At 32.6% G+C, this 18820-nt stretch overlaps 2 protein-coding genes across 2 annotated transcripts; both read right to left on the reverse strand.

The window, feature by feature from the left end:
• On the reverse strand, positions 1–739 carry LOC149403280 (cyclin-dependent protein kinase inhibitor SMR6-like). The gene has a single exon (XM_089608934.1). It carries the CDS (start codon positions 614–616, stop codon positions 242–244), a length of 375 nt encoding a protein of 124 aa, XP_089465060.1. The 5' UTR covers positions 617–739; the 3' UTR covers positions 1–241.
• A 4370-nt stretch (positions 740–5109) lies between these two features.
• On the reverse strand, positions 5110–10661 carry AOAT2 (alanine-2-oxoglutarate aminotransferase 2). The gene is made up of 14 exons (XM_089608933.1): positions 10398–10661; positions 9760–9907; positions 9591–9656; positions 9332–9449; positions 9158–9239; positions 8970–9057; positions 8169–8327; positions 7917–8090; positions 7705–7836; positions 7206–7271; positions 7025–7089; positions 6789–6880; positions 6548–6704; positions 5110–5480 (listed from the first exon to the last, which is right to left on the reverse strand). Exons 2-14 carry the CDS (start codon positions 9871–9873, stop codon positions 5351–5353), a joined length of 1443 nt encoding a protein of 480 aa, XP_089465059.1. The 5' UTR covers positions 9874–9907; positions 10398–10661; the 3' UTR covers positions 5110–5350.
• Positions 10662–18820: the final 8159 nt, after the last annotated feature.

An 18820-nucleotide genomic window follows, 5' to 3' on the forward strand; every position in this document is an offset into this window, starting at 1 on the left:
TTTGAAATATACATCAACACAATATGGAGAATTATTGTCCTATTATTAATCATCATATATTTAACCTATATATACATCAAATAAATAAACACAAATAAACTTCCCAGACCATCACTATAAAGTAGCAAGAAAAATCTAAGCTAACTCTAAAAAAAAAAAAAAAAAAAATCAAATCAGCTAATGATAAAACTAAAAAAATTCAAAAGTGACCTATGATCATATAAAATAAAATTAAAATCGACTATAGAGCCCTTTGAACTTGAAGGTCGTGATTCCGTATAGAATTAGAAGTGAATACGGTTTCCCAATCCGCCGGAAGACTGAAGAACTCTCTGACAACGGTGACGTCATGACACTTGCACTTTCTCGAGGCCTTCCTCTTCTTCCTCGGCGCCGGAGGACACGTCAGCACCGGAGGAATCCTCGATTCCTCTCCCTTGGGAGTCACGCACTCCTGATCCGATCTCTCCGTTGACTGGTCAACGGCGGTGTATACCGGCTTCAGGATCGGAATTCCGGCGATCAGCCGGATCGCCGCCGCGGCGTCGGAGTCGATTTCGATCGCCGCTTGGTTGCGGCGGTGCTTCTTCTTGTTCTCGGAGAGTCCCATTAACATCGAACGATCGAAAGTGTGATTCGACTGAGATATGGGTTTAATTGTGAAGTGAAAAAAAAAGGAAAGAAAGCGAGTGAGAGAGAGAGAGAGAAAAAAAAAGGGAAAAGAAAAGAACCCGAGGAAACGCGTGACACAGGTGAGAGTCTGTGATTTATATATAGAGAGAGAGAGAGAGCTGACCGTGAAAATATAGTTGACCGCGGGCAGGAGAGAGAAGACTGACCTGGATTTTTTGGCGCCTAGTTTTGAGGGTCTGGGGATCGCCAAACACTTCTTAAGTATTCCTTTTCTGCTTCCTTTTTCTTTTTTTTTTTTTCTTTTGGGTAATTTCCTTTTCCTTTCCTTTTACGTTTACGATTTTTTTTTTTTTAAGTTACCTCAGCTTTAAATTTTTTTTTTCTTTGTTTCCTTTTCGTAAAAGATAAATGATACAAAATAGTTATTTGTACCTTATTAATTAACAAAATAATAAAATTTAAACTTTCAGCAATATTTTTTTTTTATGATTTAGATAAATAATTTATCACATGAAATTCGATACTTGTATACAGAAACAGATTTACAGTAGACTGAGGCTCAAGCTCCCCCTCAATTTATAATTTTTTACCTTAAAAATTTACAAATTAATCTTTTTTGAACTTTTTTTTTTTTCAAATTAACCTCTCACATGATAAATTTATCTGGCTCCGTCCTACTTCCACATTTGTATTATTTTACTATTTTTAAATAATCCGTAGCTATTTTACAAGTTCATTTCAAATAGCTATTCAATTAGTGCTATTTAACTAAAGAAAAATACAATTTATATTTATATATAAAGATTTTTTTTTCTTTTTTCTCGTGTGATCGACCTTTGATTCAACGTTAAAAGATACAGATTCTGTATTGACTACTCCTGAAAATGCGACAATACCGTATACATATTCAATAAAGTAGTCCTTATGTTATTTTTATTATTGTTGTTGCTCTCTTGAAATATAGTTTGTTATTCATTTATATAGTAATTTGGTGAAATGTTTATGGATTTACTGTCGTGTTTTTTAATATATTATTTACTATAGTTATTCATGCGTAAAAATAGATAGAAAAATGTTACGATTTGGATTTATGATATATTATATTTAAATCTGAATGTTAAGAGCTTAAGTATTCTAACAAAATCCAATTAATTTTTTTATTTTATTTATAGAAAGTACATGTTTCAATAATTTCTTCAGTGAATGCGAAACATATTTAAATTTCCCCTAACAGAAACATGTTTAAAGCTGTAGATATCTTTCTTTCCAATATAGAAAAATAATTAACCTGACTTTTATTTAAGCTGGATTTTGTGTTGTGAGAATTTTCAGCTTAACTTGAAAAAAAAAACACAATGAAATGGTTTTGCAATCTAGAGTGTAACTAACTACATAAGTTGGGTGAAATAATAACGGCTCCAATTTATTTGCGATTTCCAGCTAGGAGAAGAAAAAAAAAATGTTTTGTATCTATAATAGCATACTTTCCGAAAAATGTTATTTCCGAAAAACATTCAGCTGAACTCTCAACAAACAAACAGATACATAATTAATTACATCGTGATTTTAATCTAGAGAGTGTAACTAACTTTATTCGTTTGGTGAAATAGTAACGGCAAAAAGATATTCGCGGTCGTTCCATCTAGAATAAATAATAATATAAATGTCGTTTTAACTTTTAATTATCGTTACATGCTTCCGAAAAATGTTATTTGGTGTGAAAAAAAACACGTGCATATAACACGTCAAAATATATTTTAGATTAAAAATGGTTTATTACACCAATGATTTAAAAAAAGACACGATAATGCCAAAAATAGGAAAACAATAAGAGGCAAGACGAGGAGTTTTTTTTTTTTTTTTTTTTTTTTTTTTTTTTTTTTTTTGCTTTAAGGAGATCTTTATCTTGTTATTAAGCCTCACGTAGTCACGTGACACAAAACATTTCATATTATTTTTTTTATCAATTATGTATTAAAAAAATTGCAATATGTACCTTCCTAATAATATCTTCAACAATCATATCATAACAGCATATTAATGATCACGAGCTAAGAAAGAAATAGAAAATATGTTTCCTCGTTTGATACCGCATTATAATATTGATTTTTACTTTCAATGCTTTTTAATTTTTAGATTTCGTTGCAGTCCCATAAATCATCATGCGTTAGATCACAAAATCTAATGATATATACAAATTTAAAGATATATGTATATATATGGTATGTGTCAGCTTGTCATGCATTGCTTTTGACAGATGTATTTCATGTGAAAGTGAATGTTTCAGCTTTTTATCTGTATATTTTTCAAAAGAAAAATAAAAAAAAGGTACATCGATTCATAAATTAAGATCTGCCTAGACCTGTAGTCCTGTTCAGGCTTCAGTCACTGTAATTTCATGGTTGAACTTGAATAGTTCAGTTTTAATAAAAATGAAAAGAATTTGTAATTGTTCTATGATGTGTGCCAAAAAGTGTTATTGCATTAATTATTCATTTCAACTTGATTGTTTCAGAAATTTTATTATGAACAAAAAAACATGTCTCTGGGGTGGACCAAGCAGAAAGTCTACTTCATGTGAAAAAGAGTTATACTTTAAAGGGTATTTTGTATTTTTATCTTCTTCTTATATTCTTCTGTTTGAATCTTTGGACAAAGAAGAGGGTTAAGTTCATGTAACCGATAGAAAGGAAGATGTGGTTTGCTTTTAATTTTTCTTACTATTTATGACAAAAAAGGAAAAAGAAAAAATAAAGATGCAAACTTTAGCAAGAGAAATTCTTCGGTAAGCCTAGTGAAAATAATATTCTTAAAGCCAAAAATAATGTGGACAAAGAAAGTTCACCCTTACTATTTAATTATCATTTAATATATGGAGGACTAAAGTTCATTCCTTAATAAGTACTATTTTCTTATCCACATTTAGAGCACACATGACAACGACAAATTTGATTATTTATACATTGTGACTTGTTTGAGTTGTTGTTTTGTGGGAAAGATTCTCGAGATCAGTCGAGGAGATCAGTCGAGGTCATACGTTAATATGTCTTTTTTGGTTAAAGACGCTCAATAACGCACGAAGCACTTGAGGATTGGATCCAAAAACAGTAGCAAGAGAGAGATTTTCAGGGCTCGTTATTGTTCTTCGCCTGAAATAGTTTTTTTGGTTCTCTGTCGTTTGGTATACATACTGGAGTCACGAGCCTACGAGAGAGTGGCCCAAAATAGGCTTAAAGGAGCCATGTGGCAAGGGGTAGGTGGCAAAATGGATTCATCGCATGAGGCCGGGTTGCATGGCCAAGGACTTGTCGTGTGGATGCTAGCCATTGCATATGGGAGGTTTTATGGGAGGTTTCACGGGCTAGTTGGGCAAATCGAATGAGATGGATGGCTCAAGTGTATGTGAGAAGGGTGGTGTAGATCTTATGCGAGGCCTTAACCGAGCTATGGATGTTGTGTATCGCAGGACTGTGCGTCGAAGGGTCGATCTGTGATAGTCAGACGAGCTAGGGACGTAGACTGAGGAGTCGAGAGTGATAGAATACCTCATGGTTGTTAGAGTTGTGGAGCCTACTCGGCATCGAGATGACGACTGAAGACCTTACGACGATGATTTGCGAATTATTAGTTGATGGTATTTTTGGAATCCCAGGTATGTCTGTTAGCCTTAATGTGTTCCTTATAAATACCCTACGCGCCAATGTTCTTTGTAGATCGCAAGAGAATCGTAAACACCTATTCTCCCGATTTGGGTTTTTTTAGTGAGAATCTGCAGCGGCAAAGTGGACGTAGGTTCCGCATTGAAAACGAACCACTATAAATCTGAGTGCTAATTTTATTCTTTGCGAATTTGTTTATGATTTTAGGTCTGATTTGTGTGTCGAATCTTAACAGTGGCTTGGTCTGCTGAGGCGCAAGATCTTCAACGTATGGCCATGGTGCAAATGAGTAATGCCCGATCAAGACACCGGGAAATGGGTTGGATGGCGGGATGACTCGGCTGCACTTGTCACAAGATGGTCATGTGGCGTGTACAAGGGTTTGTTGCATAATTAGGCGCCGAATGGACAAAATCTGACGTATGGGATGTACCACGAAGACTAGGCACAAGAAGAAGGCTATCGCGGGGCTTGCGTTGCACACGATCGGGTACTGCAGAGACAAACATGTTCATGCGTGCGAACGATGCCAAAGAGGTCCTTGTCGTGCACCCATCGAGGATGAGGTTGTGTCGTGTGCGCCTCTTGTCACAAACGTGTGATGATTTGGGTGTTATTTTCTTGCCTTTCTTGTTTCTTTGGCTTAGTGACTCAATCTCTTGCTTTCGGGTCTTCATAGTCTTTTTTAGTTGGATTGTCATTTTTCCACAGTAGAAAAACGACACCATAGTACTTTAGATATACATGCCATTTTTGTCTTAGTTCTTTTTCTTTTGTTAATTCATTCAACAAGATTCAAGGTATATAATTGTTAGAATTTTAGTCGAAAAGCTTATTCAATTAATAGGTGCTTAATTAAGAATGAGATACAATATAGATGGATGAAAGAGAGTAGTTTGAGAAGGAAGGAACATTCTTCAACATGATCATTGACCATGAAGGATGTTTGAATCCTAATTGTTGACGAGGGCGGAGAGAAGTATAAAATCAAAGTAGCTACGAATATCATACATGGTTTTGATATGAATTCTCGAGGGATTTTTATTTTTAATCGCCTTTCACATTCTTGAATAGCCTCTATGGTCTTCATATTGCTCCATAAATTCGTCGTTAAATTTCTTGAAGCTCGCCATTATCTCTGGCATGTCATCTTCCGCCGGTAAAATGGTAGTCCTCAAATGAAACACCCTACATTTTTTATTCAAAAAATTAGCCAAATAAACCACCGAAAGTCTAAGAATCGCTAGATAACCAACTTTTTGTAAATAATCACCTCAAATTATTTACGACACTAAAAAAGACAAAAATATTCAAAAACATTCCCGCTTATTTTGAGTTTTTTTTTTGTTTTTTTAAATGCCGTAAATAAATTGAGATGACTATTTATAGAAAATTAACAAAAAAAATGGCTATTATATAAAATGCTATAAGTCAAATGGTTATATAGTTGAAAGATCCTTTTTTATTTATAAAAAAACAAAAATAAAAGTTAGAACTGTTTTAATTTGGTATACTCTGAGCTGGTTTGTAAGAAAAAACTTTTGTCGATGTAACGAAGTACAAATCTAAGAAAAGTAGTGTCAGTTTAGTGGATGACAATTAGAATCAATATTCTTAAAGGAATGATGATAAAAGAAAAAAAAGATTCTGAAAAGTTAGGATATAAAGTAGATAGACCTGATAAGGAATTTACATTTGAGATTGGAAAATGGAATCAGTAAAATAGCATTTTTAAAATTTGACATTTTAAGAGTATTTTGGTCCTTAAATTATTTTTCTAACCAATAGTTTTAGGAACTAAAATGAAAGCAATGAATTTGCAAAATAGTTAAAATTTATCTAAAAATCGATAAAATAGTCGACGCTTATTTTAAACAAAAAATTGGCTACGTAAGTCACCTAAACTATAGGAATTGTAAATTAGTCAACCTTTGATAAATACTTTGTAAATAGCCAACTTGCATAGGTGACAGCCTATTAACTATATTTTTTTACATGTTTGACTGAATTAAATAAGTCTTTTACTAATCTGTTAATAAGTTAACTTGGCTATTTACAAGAAATTAACGAAAGATGGGCTATATCCCAATTCACTATAACCGTGTGGCTATATAACTTAATAACCCTATTTTAAATTCGGGTAAATGTCTAATATACACGTATTAAAAAAAAAAGAAAAAAAAAAGTGCAACTTCAGCTATTTTGCTAAAAATTTGAGGTATTTTGTATATATTTATTATTATAGTAGTTATTACCCTTCTTTCTGGCCAAATCCAGAGCCAGGAACAGTGGAAATGCCAGTGGCTTCAAGCAGCTTGAGACAGTAAAAAACATCGGCCACTTTCCCGGCCGCTTTCGCTGCCTCCATCGCCTTTGGCGGCAACCGAATTTGAGGGAACGAATACATTGCACCTTCAAAAAAATAAATTTATTTTTTAAAATTTTAACTCCAAAAAAAAAAAAAAAAAAAAAAAAAAAAAAAAAAAAAATTGTTACCTTCGGTGAAGTTGCACACAACATTTCTGCAGCTGTTGAATCCGTCGGTCATTATCCTCGCTCTCCTCCTCAGCGATTCAAGAATTCCTTTGCTGCAATGTAATCGATGACCGCCATAGATTCATCAAAAGCTCATTTTTTTTTTCTTTTTTCGAAGACGAAATAAGTGGATAGATATCACATTTGGGTCAAGACTTCTTATACAAATGATGGAATGGAGTCCCGGGCGGGCATACCTCTCTCTCATGTACTGCTCGTAAGAAATGTCTCCGGGTTTGGGAGGGTTGACCATCAATCCCATCTGCGAGATTTCACGAAATTATGAATATGAAATTTCTAAGCGAACTATAGTTTCAAGTCCAGCTATGTGATACACACACAGACAAAAAAAAAAAGATTATCCGAGTCTTGACTTACAAATATTTGTGCAGGCACGTTTGGACTCAGCGATATAGATGAAACCTTGTAGATCTCATCCACGGTCTGTTATTGGGAAAGCGTGAAATCAGATGAAAGAAAAACTACACTGAATCTCACTCTCGAAGTTGGAAAGAGCATTTTGCAAAGAAGGAAAATATTAATGAACAAAAAGATGTTGCGTTAGAACCTTCATATGATAAAAATTTGAATCTCTTGTTCTTTTTTTTGTTTTTTTTACGTCTCCCTCCTTGTCTCTCCGATTAAATTATGACATGTCATCTTCGAATGACATGCACAATTTAATCAGAGAGGCACAGAAGGAAAAAAAAAAAAAAAAAGATCCTGATTCCATATGATCCACAATTCTCTTCGAAAATTTTCAGTTCAAATACGGAACAAGAATAACTTTGTATCTCTAGGACCACTAGAAAGACCACTATAGTGTCAAGCACCAAACCTATACATACAAAAATACACGTAATAAGATAATCCAAACCTGTGGAGAAATATTGGTCATTTCGAAATAACCGCCGCGCTGACCACACTCGCCCCAGAATCCTTTCGACACGGTGTGGAATGAGACGAGCTCAACCTCGCGGCTCATTGGCGGTCCCATGTCCATCAAAACCTGCCAGTTTCATCACATCAGAATCGAGAAATCCAACGACCCAGATTAAGATTCTACAATACACACACACACACACACACCTTTCTTGCGCTGACAAAAGGGCGTTCGTCCTGGTACACGTTCTGCTGATAAACCTCGTCCCCGAGCAGAACCAGGTTCTCGTGGAAACAGAAGCTCAGTATCTCTCTCAGGTTCGCTTCGCTCAGGCATTGACCGGTCGGGTTTCCCGGGTTTATGATCACCATCGCTCTCACCTACCACAAAGAAATTAACTTATTCACTAAACCTTCTGTTTAAAAAAAAAAAAAAAAAAAAGATAAGCGGTCTCTCACGGTGATTCCATTGGAACGAGCTGTCGCGACGGACTGTCGGAGATTGTTGATATCGAGGCCCCAGTTTGCGGTCTCTTCGAGGTAATACGGAACGAGATCGCCGCCGAGAAGAGTTATCGCCGCCGAGTAGAGCGGGTATTGCGGGACCGGAACCAAAATCTGGCCAGGAAAAAAGAGAGAGATTTAATTAAACAGAAATATACTAAATCCTAAACCAATAAAAGCCCTATCTAGAACAAAAGGCCTCATTGGACCACATTGTTTTTAGATTCTCCCTGAATTTTATATGAACTGGTATTTTTTTTTTATTGCTGAAAATATGATGAACTGAATCTCTTCCTCCTACTTATCTCTCATAAACCTCTTTATGATTTGTTCTCTACTAATTCCTCTTGTTTATAAGCTAACTAACTTCTAAGTACCCTCTATTTAACCCCCGACTATCTTCTTATTACTATAATTTCCTCAAATCTAAGGATCCATTTGGAACCCGGAAAATGCGAGGGAAAAGAAGAATGAGAGGGAAAATCAGAATTCTCTATTATGTTTGGAAGTTTGGAAGTCATGGAAGTGTAAAATGGAATCACCGATTTTAGTTATATACATTTTCCCTCATATTTTCCTTCCTCAGTTTCATTTTCCCTCGACCCAAACAACACTGGGAAAATACAAAGGATTCTATCTTTCTTTCCTCCTATTTTACCCGTTCCAAACACACCTTAAGAGAAGAAAAAGCAACACCATAGAACAGATTGGCGATTTTGTTTAGTTTTTTTTTTTTTTTAAATTTATTATAATTACCCCGTCTCCTGGGCCGCGGATGATAGTGTTTAGCATCTGCATCACACCTTTGCTTGCACCATCGGTGAGGAATATGAGCTCTGGGTCACTGTCGAATCCGCAAACAAACAATTCAGTCACAAAACATATAACACAACAAAATTAATTATTTTAAAAAAAAAAAGTCAATTCTTTGCATCGTTTGCGACCTCGGATATCCATCACGCTGTCCAATGAACTCCGCGACTTCTTTCCTTATCCCCGGAAGTCCACGGGAGTCACTGTATGCACCTAAAAATAAAATATAAAAATCACCGAAGAATTTTCAGTTTCGACTTGACTCAAACTATTTTTTTTTTAAATTAAAACAATAATCGTGTTACCTAAGCCCCCGGAAGTGAGTGAAAGATAATGCTTGGCTCTAGCGATCGCATCAGCCGGGAATAGCAAACCCACGTTGGGATCGTCCAGAAGAAACGGAGCTTGGCACAGAGCCACCACCTTAAAAAAAATAAACATATAAATTAATTAAACGCTGGTTAGTTCGTTCGTTTGTCCATTCATTTTCCTCTAAACACTTGTAAATACAAAAATAATATAAAAATAAAAAACAATTGAAGCGAGCGAGTTCTTGTGATGTACCTGGCGAGGGAATGTCAGAGGCTTCTGGCCGAGGGCGTGGGGGTTTCCGACATTCGTGAAGATGATCTGCGTAACGAACATAAATCGTCATTGAACTAGTGAATTTAAAACAATAATTAATTTTTTTAAAAAAATTATTTAAAAATTAGAAGAGCTCTAATATTGGTACCTTCTTTCCCTCTTTCTGAAGCTCGGAGGCTCGGAGATAGAGCTCTCCACGGACAGCGTATTGAGTCTTCTTCACATTCTCGTTGATCAACTCGTGGTCTAAAGCCCTAGGCATCGTGATTTTGACCTACCACCTCTGTTTGATTATACTAAATAATAATTACAATAATCAGATTCTGACCTAAAGAGACATTGCACAAAATTTTAATATCACAAAGATTATGAAAAGACAGTGTGAAAAAGATCGAATCTTTTTTGGATTCTGATCAAATTCGGACCCATAATGTATAAGAATCACCCTAAACTATCACAAGTGTTTCTTACTACCGATAAGGAGAAATGGAACATTAAGGATCGGCTTAGAAAAGAGTGATACTAAATAATAAACCCTGCACTGAGAGACATTGTAGAAAAAACAGGATTTTACCACGATTATGAAATGACTGTGTGAAAAAGATCGAAACTTTTTGTCGATTCTGATCAAATTCGGACCCATAATCTATTGGAATCTGACTATAGCATTTAATAAACTCACCGAGAGAGTTTTTGAACATGTAACAATGACCATGGAAATCAATGAACAGGGAAAAAGTTTGAGGCTTTAATATAATTAGTAAATTAAATTAATTATTGATTCACCTTTGGAGTCGGGTTGGTCAAAATCCAAAGCGAAGCGAAGAAGAAGCTGAGTTTCAGTTTCAAGCCCAGGTGGGAGTTTGGTTCTTCTGCCACACAGAGAGACTTGAGGTTGAGGGAATATTATTCTTGCCAATTGTCTGACACACAAATATAAATATTGTAATCCAAATCCAAATCCTTTTTTTTATTTCCCTTTACTCTGTTGTCACTCATATTTTTTTTTCTTTTTCTAAGATATATATATTAAAAAAAAATAAACAGAAAATTATTCATGCTGATATTGTTTGGCTTTACGTGTGAAACCCAATTCATTGGCAAAACCAGAACCACTGAAATTGAATTCTTTGTTTTTGCCTTTCCCAATTAGATTGAGCCAAAATGGATAATAAAGGTCGCCAAGGGAAAGTGTGGCTCAGCTTCAAACTGCCAAGTTCTTGGTAGATAATGAGACTTGAGACTTGAGAGGATTTGGTTTATTTATTTATTTTTTTATTTGAATAAATTTTGGTTCTTGACACATTTGTATCATTATCATATCATTGAGGGTAATGCAGTGGTTGATATCATCAATAAATCTACGGCCTTCATTTGTAGCTCTAGTCATTTTGCACTTGTTTTTCTTGGTGTGACTTGTGACCCTATGGTAATGATATGGTGTGATTATAATCAAGCAATGGTTCTATTTAATTTTATATATATATGTATATATATTGTGATTTGTAATCTTCATTCACTCATTAATATCCGTAATTGTGTAATTAGTTTTTTTTCCTGAAAAATAAAGCACACATGTTTTCATTCTTCGAATTTATGTTAATGCTTGTGTTATATTAACTACTATAAAAAAATTATGAACACCAAATGTTATGAGTGGTTGTGTTTGGCTTAGTTTATTAAACTTATTTTTAGATTTTTCTAAAACATCAATCATTTTAAAGTGTTTGGTAAAATAGTGCTTTTGTAAAATATAGAAGAAAATAGAAAAACAAATTTTCCGCGGTTTTTGAAAAAAATAATTTTTTTTAAAGTATAATATAAAGATATTTTTTTTTAAGTAAAACTATACCAAACGATGTCAGCATTAATAAGTTTGATGGTGTAAAAAATATAATTACCTTAGAATAATTGTGATATCAATCGCGATAATTACTTATGATCATATCAATAAGCTAGCAATTAAAGAAAAAACAAATAGAGCAAGTTTCGGGGCAGAGAATCAAGAAAAATAGTCTAAATATTTTATTCATAAAAAATGTTGTCGAGATAAAAGAGAGAGAACATGTTATTCGTAAATAATATGTTGCACATGATTGCTAACAAAGAAGTTACGTCAAATATATGCTAATAACAAAAGTACTAACCGTAATATAATTATAAACATACATGTAGCTACAAATTAAGGGGGAAAAAAAAGAGTGCGGAGCGGACTAGAGAATAAGAGACAAATAAGGAAAATAAAATCAAATAATTTATTCTTAATTAGTTGTTGGAGAGATGGAATAAAATATTTTAGGTGTTAAATTTTTTAAAATAATATATTTTTAAAAAGAGCCAAAAAAAGATACTATATCAATTGCTTTAGAGAATAAAATGTATTTCAAAAAAAAGTTATGGACTAAATTAGGAATCATGTATAAAGGTTATATTTGCGCCAAAAAGCTTAAACAAACAAGGATATTATAGCTAAATAGCCTTATTAAAACGTGAAAATTGCATTTCAGCCAATATTTGATTAGTAATTGAAAATTAGCCACTTAAATTATAAACTGAACAAAATACCTTCTTGACTAATTTCAATTAAAAAAAAAGACAACAATTAATAGCATTTATTATCTATACGCGATTTACAAAAACAAAAAATAAAAATGTTACGACAAAAATCCAAAAACCCAATAATTTATTGACAATTATTATTGATTATTAACCATACACGATTTATAACATTAAAAATCAGAAACCCAATTCTAGAACATAGACATGGATTCGAACAAGGTCCAAGATAAACCTGGCCTAACGGTAGCGGGACGGGACGGAATCCCCGCTACCGTTAGGCACAGTAACGGGAGCGGGACTCCCGTTACTGGTAATGGGACGGGACGGGAGTCCCGTTAGTGCGACTAACGGGACCGGGACTCCCGTTAGTCCCGTGAAGATTTTTTTTTTTTTTTTTTTTTTTTAATTTCGGCCGTTGGATCAAAGATCCAACGGCAAAAAAAAAAAGAGCTGTTTTAGGGAGTTCATTAACGGGACGGGACTCCCTTTTGCCCAAGTAACGGGACGGAACTCCCGTTTGCCCGTTCATTAATGGGACGGGACTCCCGTTTGCCCAAGTAACGGGAGTCCGGGCTTGGCGGGAGCGGGAGTCGCGGTACCTCCCGCCAAGCCAGGTTTAGTCCAAGATGAACCAACCACGAGTATAATATGGAAAAAATATGAATAATAAAAAAAAAAACTTAAAGACCAAATAAAACTAAACGTTGGACCCTTCATGAATATCACTTAATTAAGAAATATGTTGATTTTTTTTTTTTACCAATGTGGAAACAAATAAAGTTTTTACGATAAATTTATAAACAAAAATATTTAGTTTTGAATTTTAAAATAAAAGCGTGTAACGAAATAAGAAAGGTTAAAAATGGAATTTTTGCATGCTAATTTGCCGGCCATGTCAGCCTAAAAGCTATTTAAAAGAAAATTGAAATATTATCTAAAATAAAATCGATATGGTTGAAGTGACTTAATTAGTTATAAACTTTAATAAATAAATAAAAAAAACTAGGATAATAATATATGTTATTAGATGGACAAATGCCAAGTATTGACTTGTCAATGTTGTCCTCCACACACACAAAAAAGCACAAGTGGTGGAACAAAATGTAAATAAACGCAGACTACTTGTGAAGACTGAAGAGATGTATTGCAAATAAAACCAATAATTTGAACGTTTTTTGGATTTTTGTACTTTTATTTGAAAGTACTTATATTTGAAATTATAATTTCGTGTGTGATATCTAAGAGAATGTCGTTTCTCATTTGACAATGTTCCGTTATTGTCGTGTTTCTCAAAGACGTCATATTATTCTTAATGTTGTCGTTGACATACTTTCATTGGTTTTGTTTTACATTTTCTAAGAAGAAAATGATAAATATATAGTCAAAAATTTATTTTTTTGTCCTTAAACTGATGCAAACATATTTCATATTCAAGTTTTTATGGATAGATAACTCTTATGAAACCATGATGTTTTATGAAATATCATTAAGTGGATGATAATCACATAATACTTTTTCATAAAGGAAAATAACTTCTTCTTCTTTTTTCTTTTTCTTTTTTTTTTCTTTTTTTTTTTTTTACTTTAAAGGAAAATACTTAATTCAGGGCTATAGATTTAATTTTGATAGAGATAAGAATAAAAAGTAAACTTTGACCCGATTCTTAAGGATCCTTTTTTTCAAAAAAAACTTAATTGTTGTCCTTTGTCATTTTTACATTTCCTTATTTCATGTCATTTCCTTCTTTCATGGATTTTACATATTACAATTTTTTAGAGTAATATACTTTTATCTTTTTTTTTTATGTTTTATTTATTGATTAATACTTTATTTTTATCCTCTAATAATCTAGTTTGGGTGGTATTACCTGCTGTCAATGAAGTTTTCTACTGCGTGAGAACATAGATTTCAATTTATGAGACAACATTTGTCTTCATTATTTAATCTTTATAAAAAAAAATTGTAATCTTTAAAATTAAAAATAAGAAAAAATACCACACCTTTACAATAAGTTAACATTGAATTTGATTATTGTTTAATAACAAACTCAATGAATGGCATAAAATCATAAAAATATGAGGCACATTTGTCCACATAATTTATTGGTATAAGCGTTTATATAAGCAGTTTTCGTCTTTGTCTACTCACTTTTAATTCGTAAGTTGTATTTCACACTTAATTATTGTTATAAGTGGGTCAAGGTATGACGATAATTTAGTTTATAATCTGAGATAAGATGGATAATATTTGTAAATAAGAGGGAGGAAACCGATTCTTTCGAAAAAGAGTTTTATCGGAACTTTATGTTTCTGTATTCAAGATCGAGACTTGTTCTTATCCTCTCTCTTGTTTTTCTCTGGTTGTTGTTGTTGTTTTCTTGTTCTTGCAAATGATGGAATTTCCCTTCTATTGAAAAACTATTTGCGAGTTTCAATTTTACCCTTCCTAGATATGTATAATTACATTTATAAAAATAGTAAAACACTCCACTCCAAATCTAAAAATATTCCTCTCATTTGGATTGATTTCCACCAAAATCAGTCCATTTATTTCACAATCGTGTATATAATTTTCATGTATCAACAATTGTCCTCGTGTCGTAAAGTCGATATTTTATAAATTTAGACTTTAAAACACAAAGTGCTATTTTTTTTTTTGGAGTTTGGTAAGCATTTAATGTTGAATTTTGTACAAATATGTCAAGCCCAAAAGTTTAGGTCAAGATAATATGTTTGGCAAATTTGTACCAAGATGTCGAGCCTAAAAATTGAGTTCAAGACCGTATGTTTGGTAATGTGTTTTTGGCCAAAGAGAATTATTGAAAATTTGTGGTCGATAGGAGCCCATGAAAAATTGATGTATATAATTGTAAACATCATATAATATTGTATGTGTGAGGCATTATTGGTCAGCTAAGGATTTTTTTTTCAACGATGAGCCTATGAACGAATTGTGTGCACGGCTCTGAATGTTTATGATGCATATCATTGTAAATACCATAATTTACATGTGTGAGGCATTATTGACATGTTAAGAAAATTTGATCCCAATGATTAATAAGGTGAATGTTTGTGAATGACCATATTTTATCTTCTTGTATGAAGATAATTTTTGTTAGCCACTAATTTATGTAGTATAAGCCCCATATGTGTATCAACATATGTTTAGTGTAGGCCCTTATGTAATTGAACTGTATAAACATTCCAAAGTTAACAAAACATTCCAAATGTACAATGTGTATGTGGGTCCCATATGGCCTTAGTTGTATATAAGGGTCACATAGGAGATTTGTTGAATGTAGTTTCCACTGCCTTTGTGAAGTTAATTGTATAGGTATATGTATATAGTTTGACATATAATAAAGAGCTTACGTAATTGAGTGGGATCGTTGCAGTAGCTCTCCCACCGCCTTAAGGGATCTCAAAAGTACTCAAGTAATATATGTGTGTATATATATGTACTTGAAAATCATACTATTCACTCTAATTTCTTTGATCATCAAGAACATAAGCAGGTTAGTATGCATATGTTGAAGATTACAAAATTTAGTCCCTGGATTCTTTTTTTTTTTTTTGATAAATTAGTCGATCTAAGCCACATCAAACGTTGCAATTGTAATCTAGCCAACGTTTCGTTTAATTTTCGAATCTAGCCAAATTTGATGACGAGTCATATTTATGTAAGATGGTATTTACTGTATTAGCCTTGGTTTGGTTTCAAAAATACTAGCCCACGTTTTGAAATTTGGTTTTGTAGCCGAATTTGTTATATTCGGTTTATATTTCGAATTTAAAAAAAAAATCTATACTTGGCAAAGTTGGTTATTGAGCGTTTTTTTTCTTTAATGAACATTATAGCCGTGTAAGCAAATACAGTGTAAATGTTCGTAAATTTTTGTTAATCTCCGTTGCTTTGTTAATTTATGTTAATTATGGTAAATTTACATATGTGCAGGTAGAGCCGATTTCTTCCATTTCCTTTAATACGCATTTAATACGGTATTTTTGTTTTTCAAATTTATTTTCTAATTTTGAACGAGATTTTATCATAATTACATGTATTCATTATCTTGTTTGACTTATTCAATCAAATAAATATTTCCTTTCCCTTTTAATTACATCACCGAATATCATATTATGAATTCAAAAAGCTAAAATTAAATTGCTGAAATTATAGCCGTGTAAGCAAATACAGTGTAAATGTTTGTAAATTTTTGTTAATCTCTGCTGATTTGTTAATTTCTGTTAATTATGGTAAATTTTTTGTGTATTTATTGCATTAAATTTTATCTTTTAATTACATCACCGAATTTCCTATTAAATTAGCTAAATATCCAATTAAATTACGAAAAAATCTGAAATTAATTGGATGTATACAATTCAAACCGGTCAAACGTGGACTAGTGTTTTGATCAAGTAAGTATAAGAAAAATGGTAAATTAGGTATTTTATATCCGTAAATTTCAATAAATGGCTAGATTGCAAAATTTACCAAACGTTGGCTAGATTCCAAAAACCATGTTTTAAAATGGCTACGTTGCTAGTTTACCCTTTTTTATATATTTAGAAATCGGACTGTAAGATTTTTTCCAACTTTTGGAACTCAGCCGTGACCATGCCTCTGTTTTTTGTTCATTGCCTATTATATGTTTGTGTTAATGTTTGACTCATATTTGACAAGCCACTTGGAAATAACAAGAATATGAAATTGCTTCATCTTTTGACGTATACCCAATTGTCCGATTCGCTTTAGTCATTCTCACTCGATCTAGATAAAAAAGAACAGTTGTTAAGATCACTCCCACAAACAAGCAAAATCTACACAGAAAATCAAAACAAAACGCACTAGCTTCCATAGAAAAAAAAAGGTTCCTACAACATAGGGTAGTGTCCTACAACAAAAAATTTCCTACAAGAAATAATCCTACAACGTAAAGTACTAGCGTCCTACAACAAAAATTTCCTACAAAAAAAGAGTCCTACAAACATAACATATAGGGCAGTATCCTAAAAAAAATAGAAAAAAGAATAAAAAAAAAGAGTAGTGTACTACAACAAAAAAAATAATAATACTAGCCTACTACAACAAAAAACAAAGTATATAGTATCTTAAATATTTCTCTCATTTGGATTGATTTCCACTAAAATCGGTCCATTTATTTTATAATCACGTATATAATTTTCATGTATCAACAATTATATAAATTAATAATACAAAAAATTGGCTACGTAAGCCACCTAAACTATATGAATTGTAAATTAGTCAACCTTTGGTAAATACTTTGTTAATAGTCAACTTGCATACGTGGCAACCTATTAACTACCTTTTTTTACATGTTTGGCTGAGTTAAATAAGTCTTTTATTAATCTGTTAATAAGTTAACTTGGCTATTTACAAGAAATTAACCAAATGTGAGTTATATCTCAATTCACTATAACTCTGTGGCTATATAACTTAATAACCCTTAATAATAAGAAAAGTAAAAAAAATAAAATGTCAACGAGGGGATATCTTAGTTCGATACAAAGATATCAATTAACGGATAATAACAAATACTTTAAAGATACATTAGATATCAATGGGAAATTTTGTGGCGGGTACATTGTATAATGGGGATATTCTCCAAACATAAACTCACAAAAAATAACGACAGAAAATAGAAAGTAAATCAACAATGACAAATTTGTTACATTGATATAATTAAGTAATATGAAATTCATAAAATATAAAATTGCTCGTTTTGTAGTCGACAATAATTACACCACCATATGGTTTGAGAATCATGCGTTAATAATATGTTTATTATATATTCCCGTGATTATATCAATGATAACAAATATCAATATTTCAATTTATGATCATAGAGTGTACAACAATTAGTATTAGGTGTCAATAAAATTTTTGTGTACATATACTTCGACTGAGAGGTCTTTGGTTCGAACCTCTTGAACGACAGAAATGCATGCCCCTTTACAAGTTAAAGATTTATCTTCTTTCAACCTAATACATCTGTACTAAATTATGTAATCTTGGTCAATAGTGTCATTTGCGTTTGCACTACTATAATATATTATGTAATCTTGTCAAATAGTGTCACTTCTACTGAAAAAAATTGTATACATATGTCAATAATTTAATTGCTGAGAATGTTAAACTTGAACTATTTAACGATTTTTTTTAATTGCACAAATTATAATTGTACATAAATTAAATAGTTTAAGAAGTTTCATTTTTATGTATAAAATTACACATAATCTAACAAGTCCGTGTAAATGTTGGTGTGCGGAGCCTAATTGGTCGCCGAGCTGACAAGTTGAAGACCGGCGCTGGGCTGACGAGGTAGAATGCTGAAGACCGAGGTCGATTGCCGAACTAGGATCGATCGACGAGCATATCGCGTCGAGCTGATATCATACGACATTATGTTTTTCGTTTTTGGTCAGGAATTAGTTAAGAGTTTTTAGGGTATTTTCAGGCCTGTATGTTGCCCCTAATTGTTTCTCTTGAAGTATGTTGTAGCCGTCACTCTCATATATGTGGAAAAAGAAAATAGAGAGAGTCGATACAGAGATAAAAGAGAGAATGAGTTTTGTAAACACCTTTTCCGATTTAGGTTTACAGTAGATTTGCAACGGCAAAATGGATGTAGA

This window comes from Urtica dioica, chromosome 3 (genome assembly GCF_054948205.1).
Source record: "Urtica dioica subsp. dioica isolate 48M chromosome 3, U.dioica_male_clone48M_v1_H2, whole genome shotgun sequence".
Classification (NCBI taxonomy): Eukaryota; Viridiplantae; Streptophyta; class Magnoliopsida; order Rosales; family Urticaceae; genus Urtica; species Urtica dioica.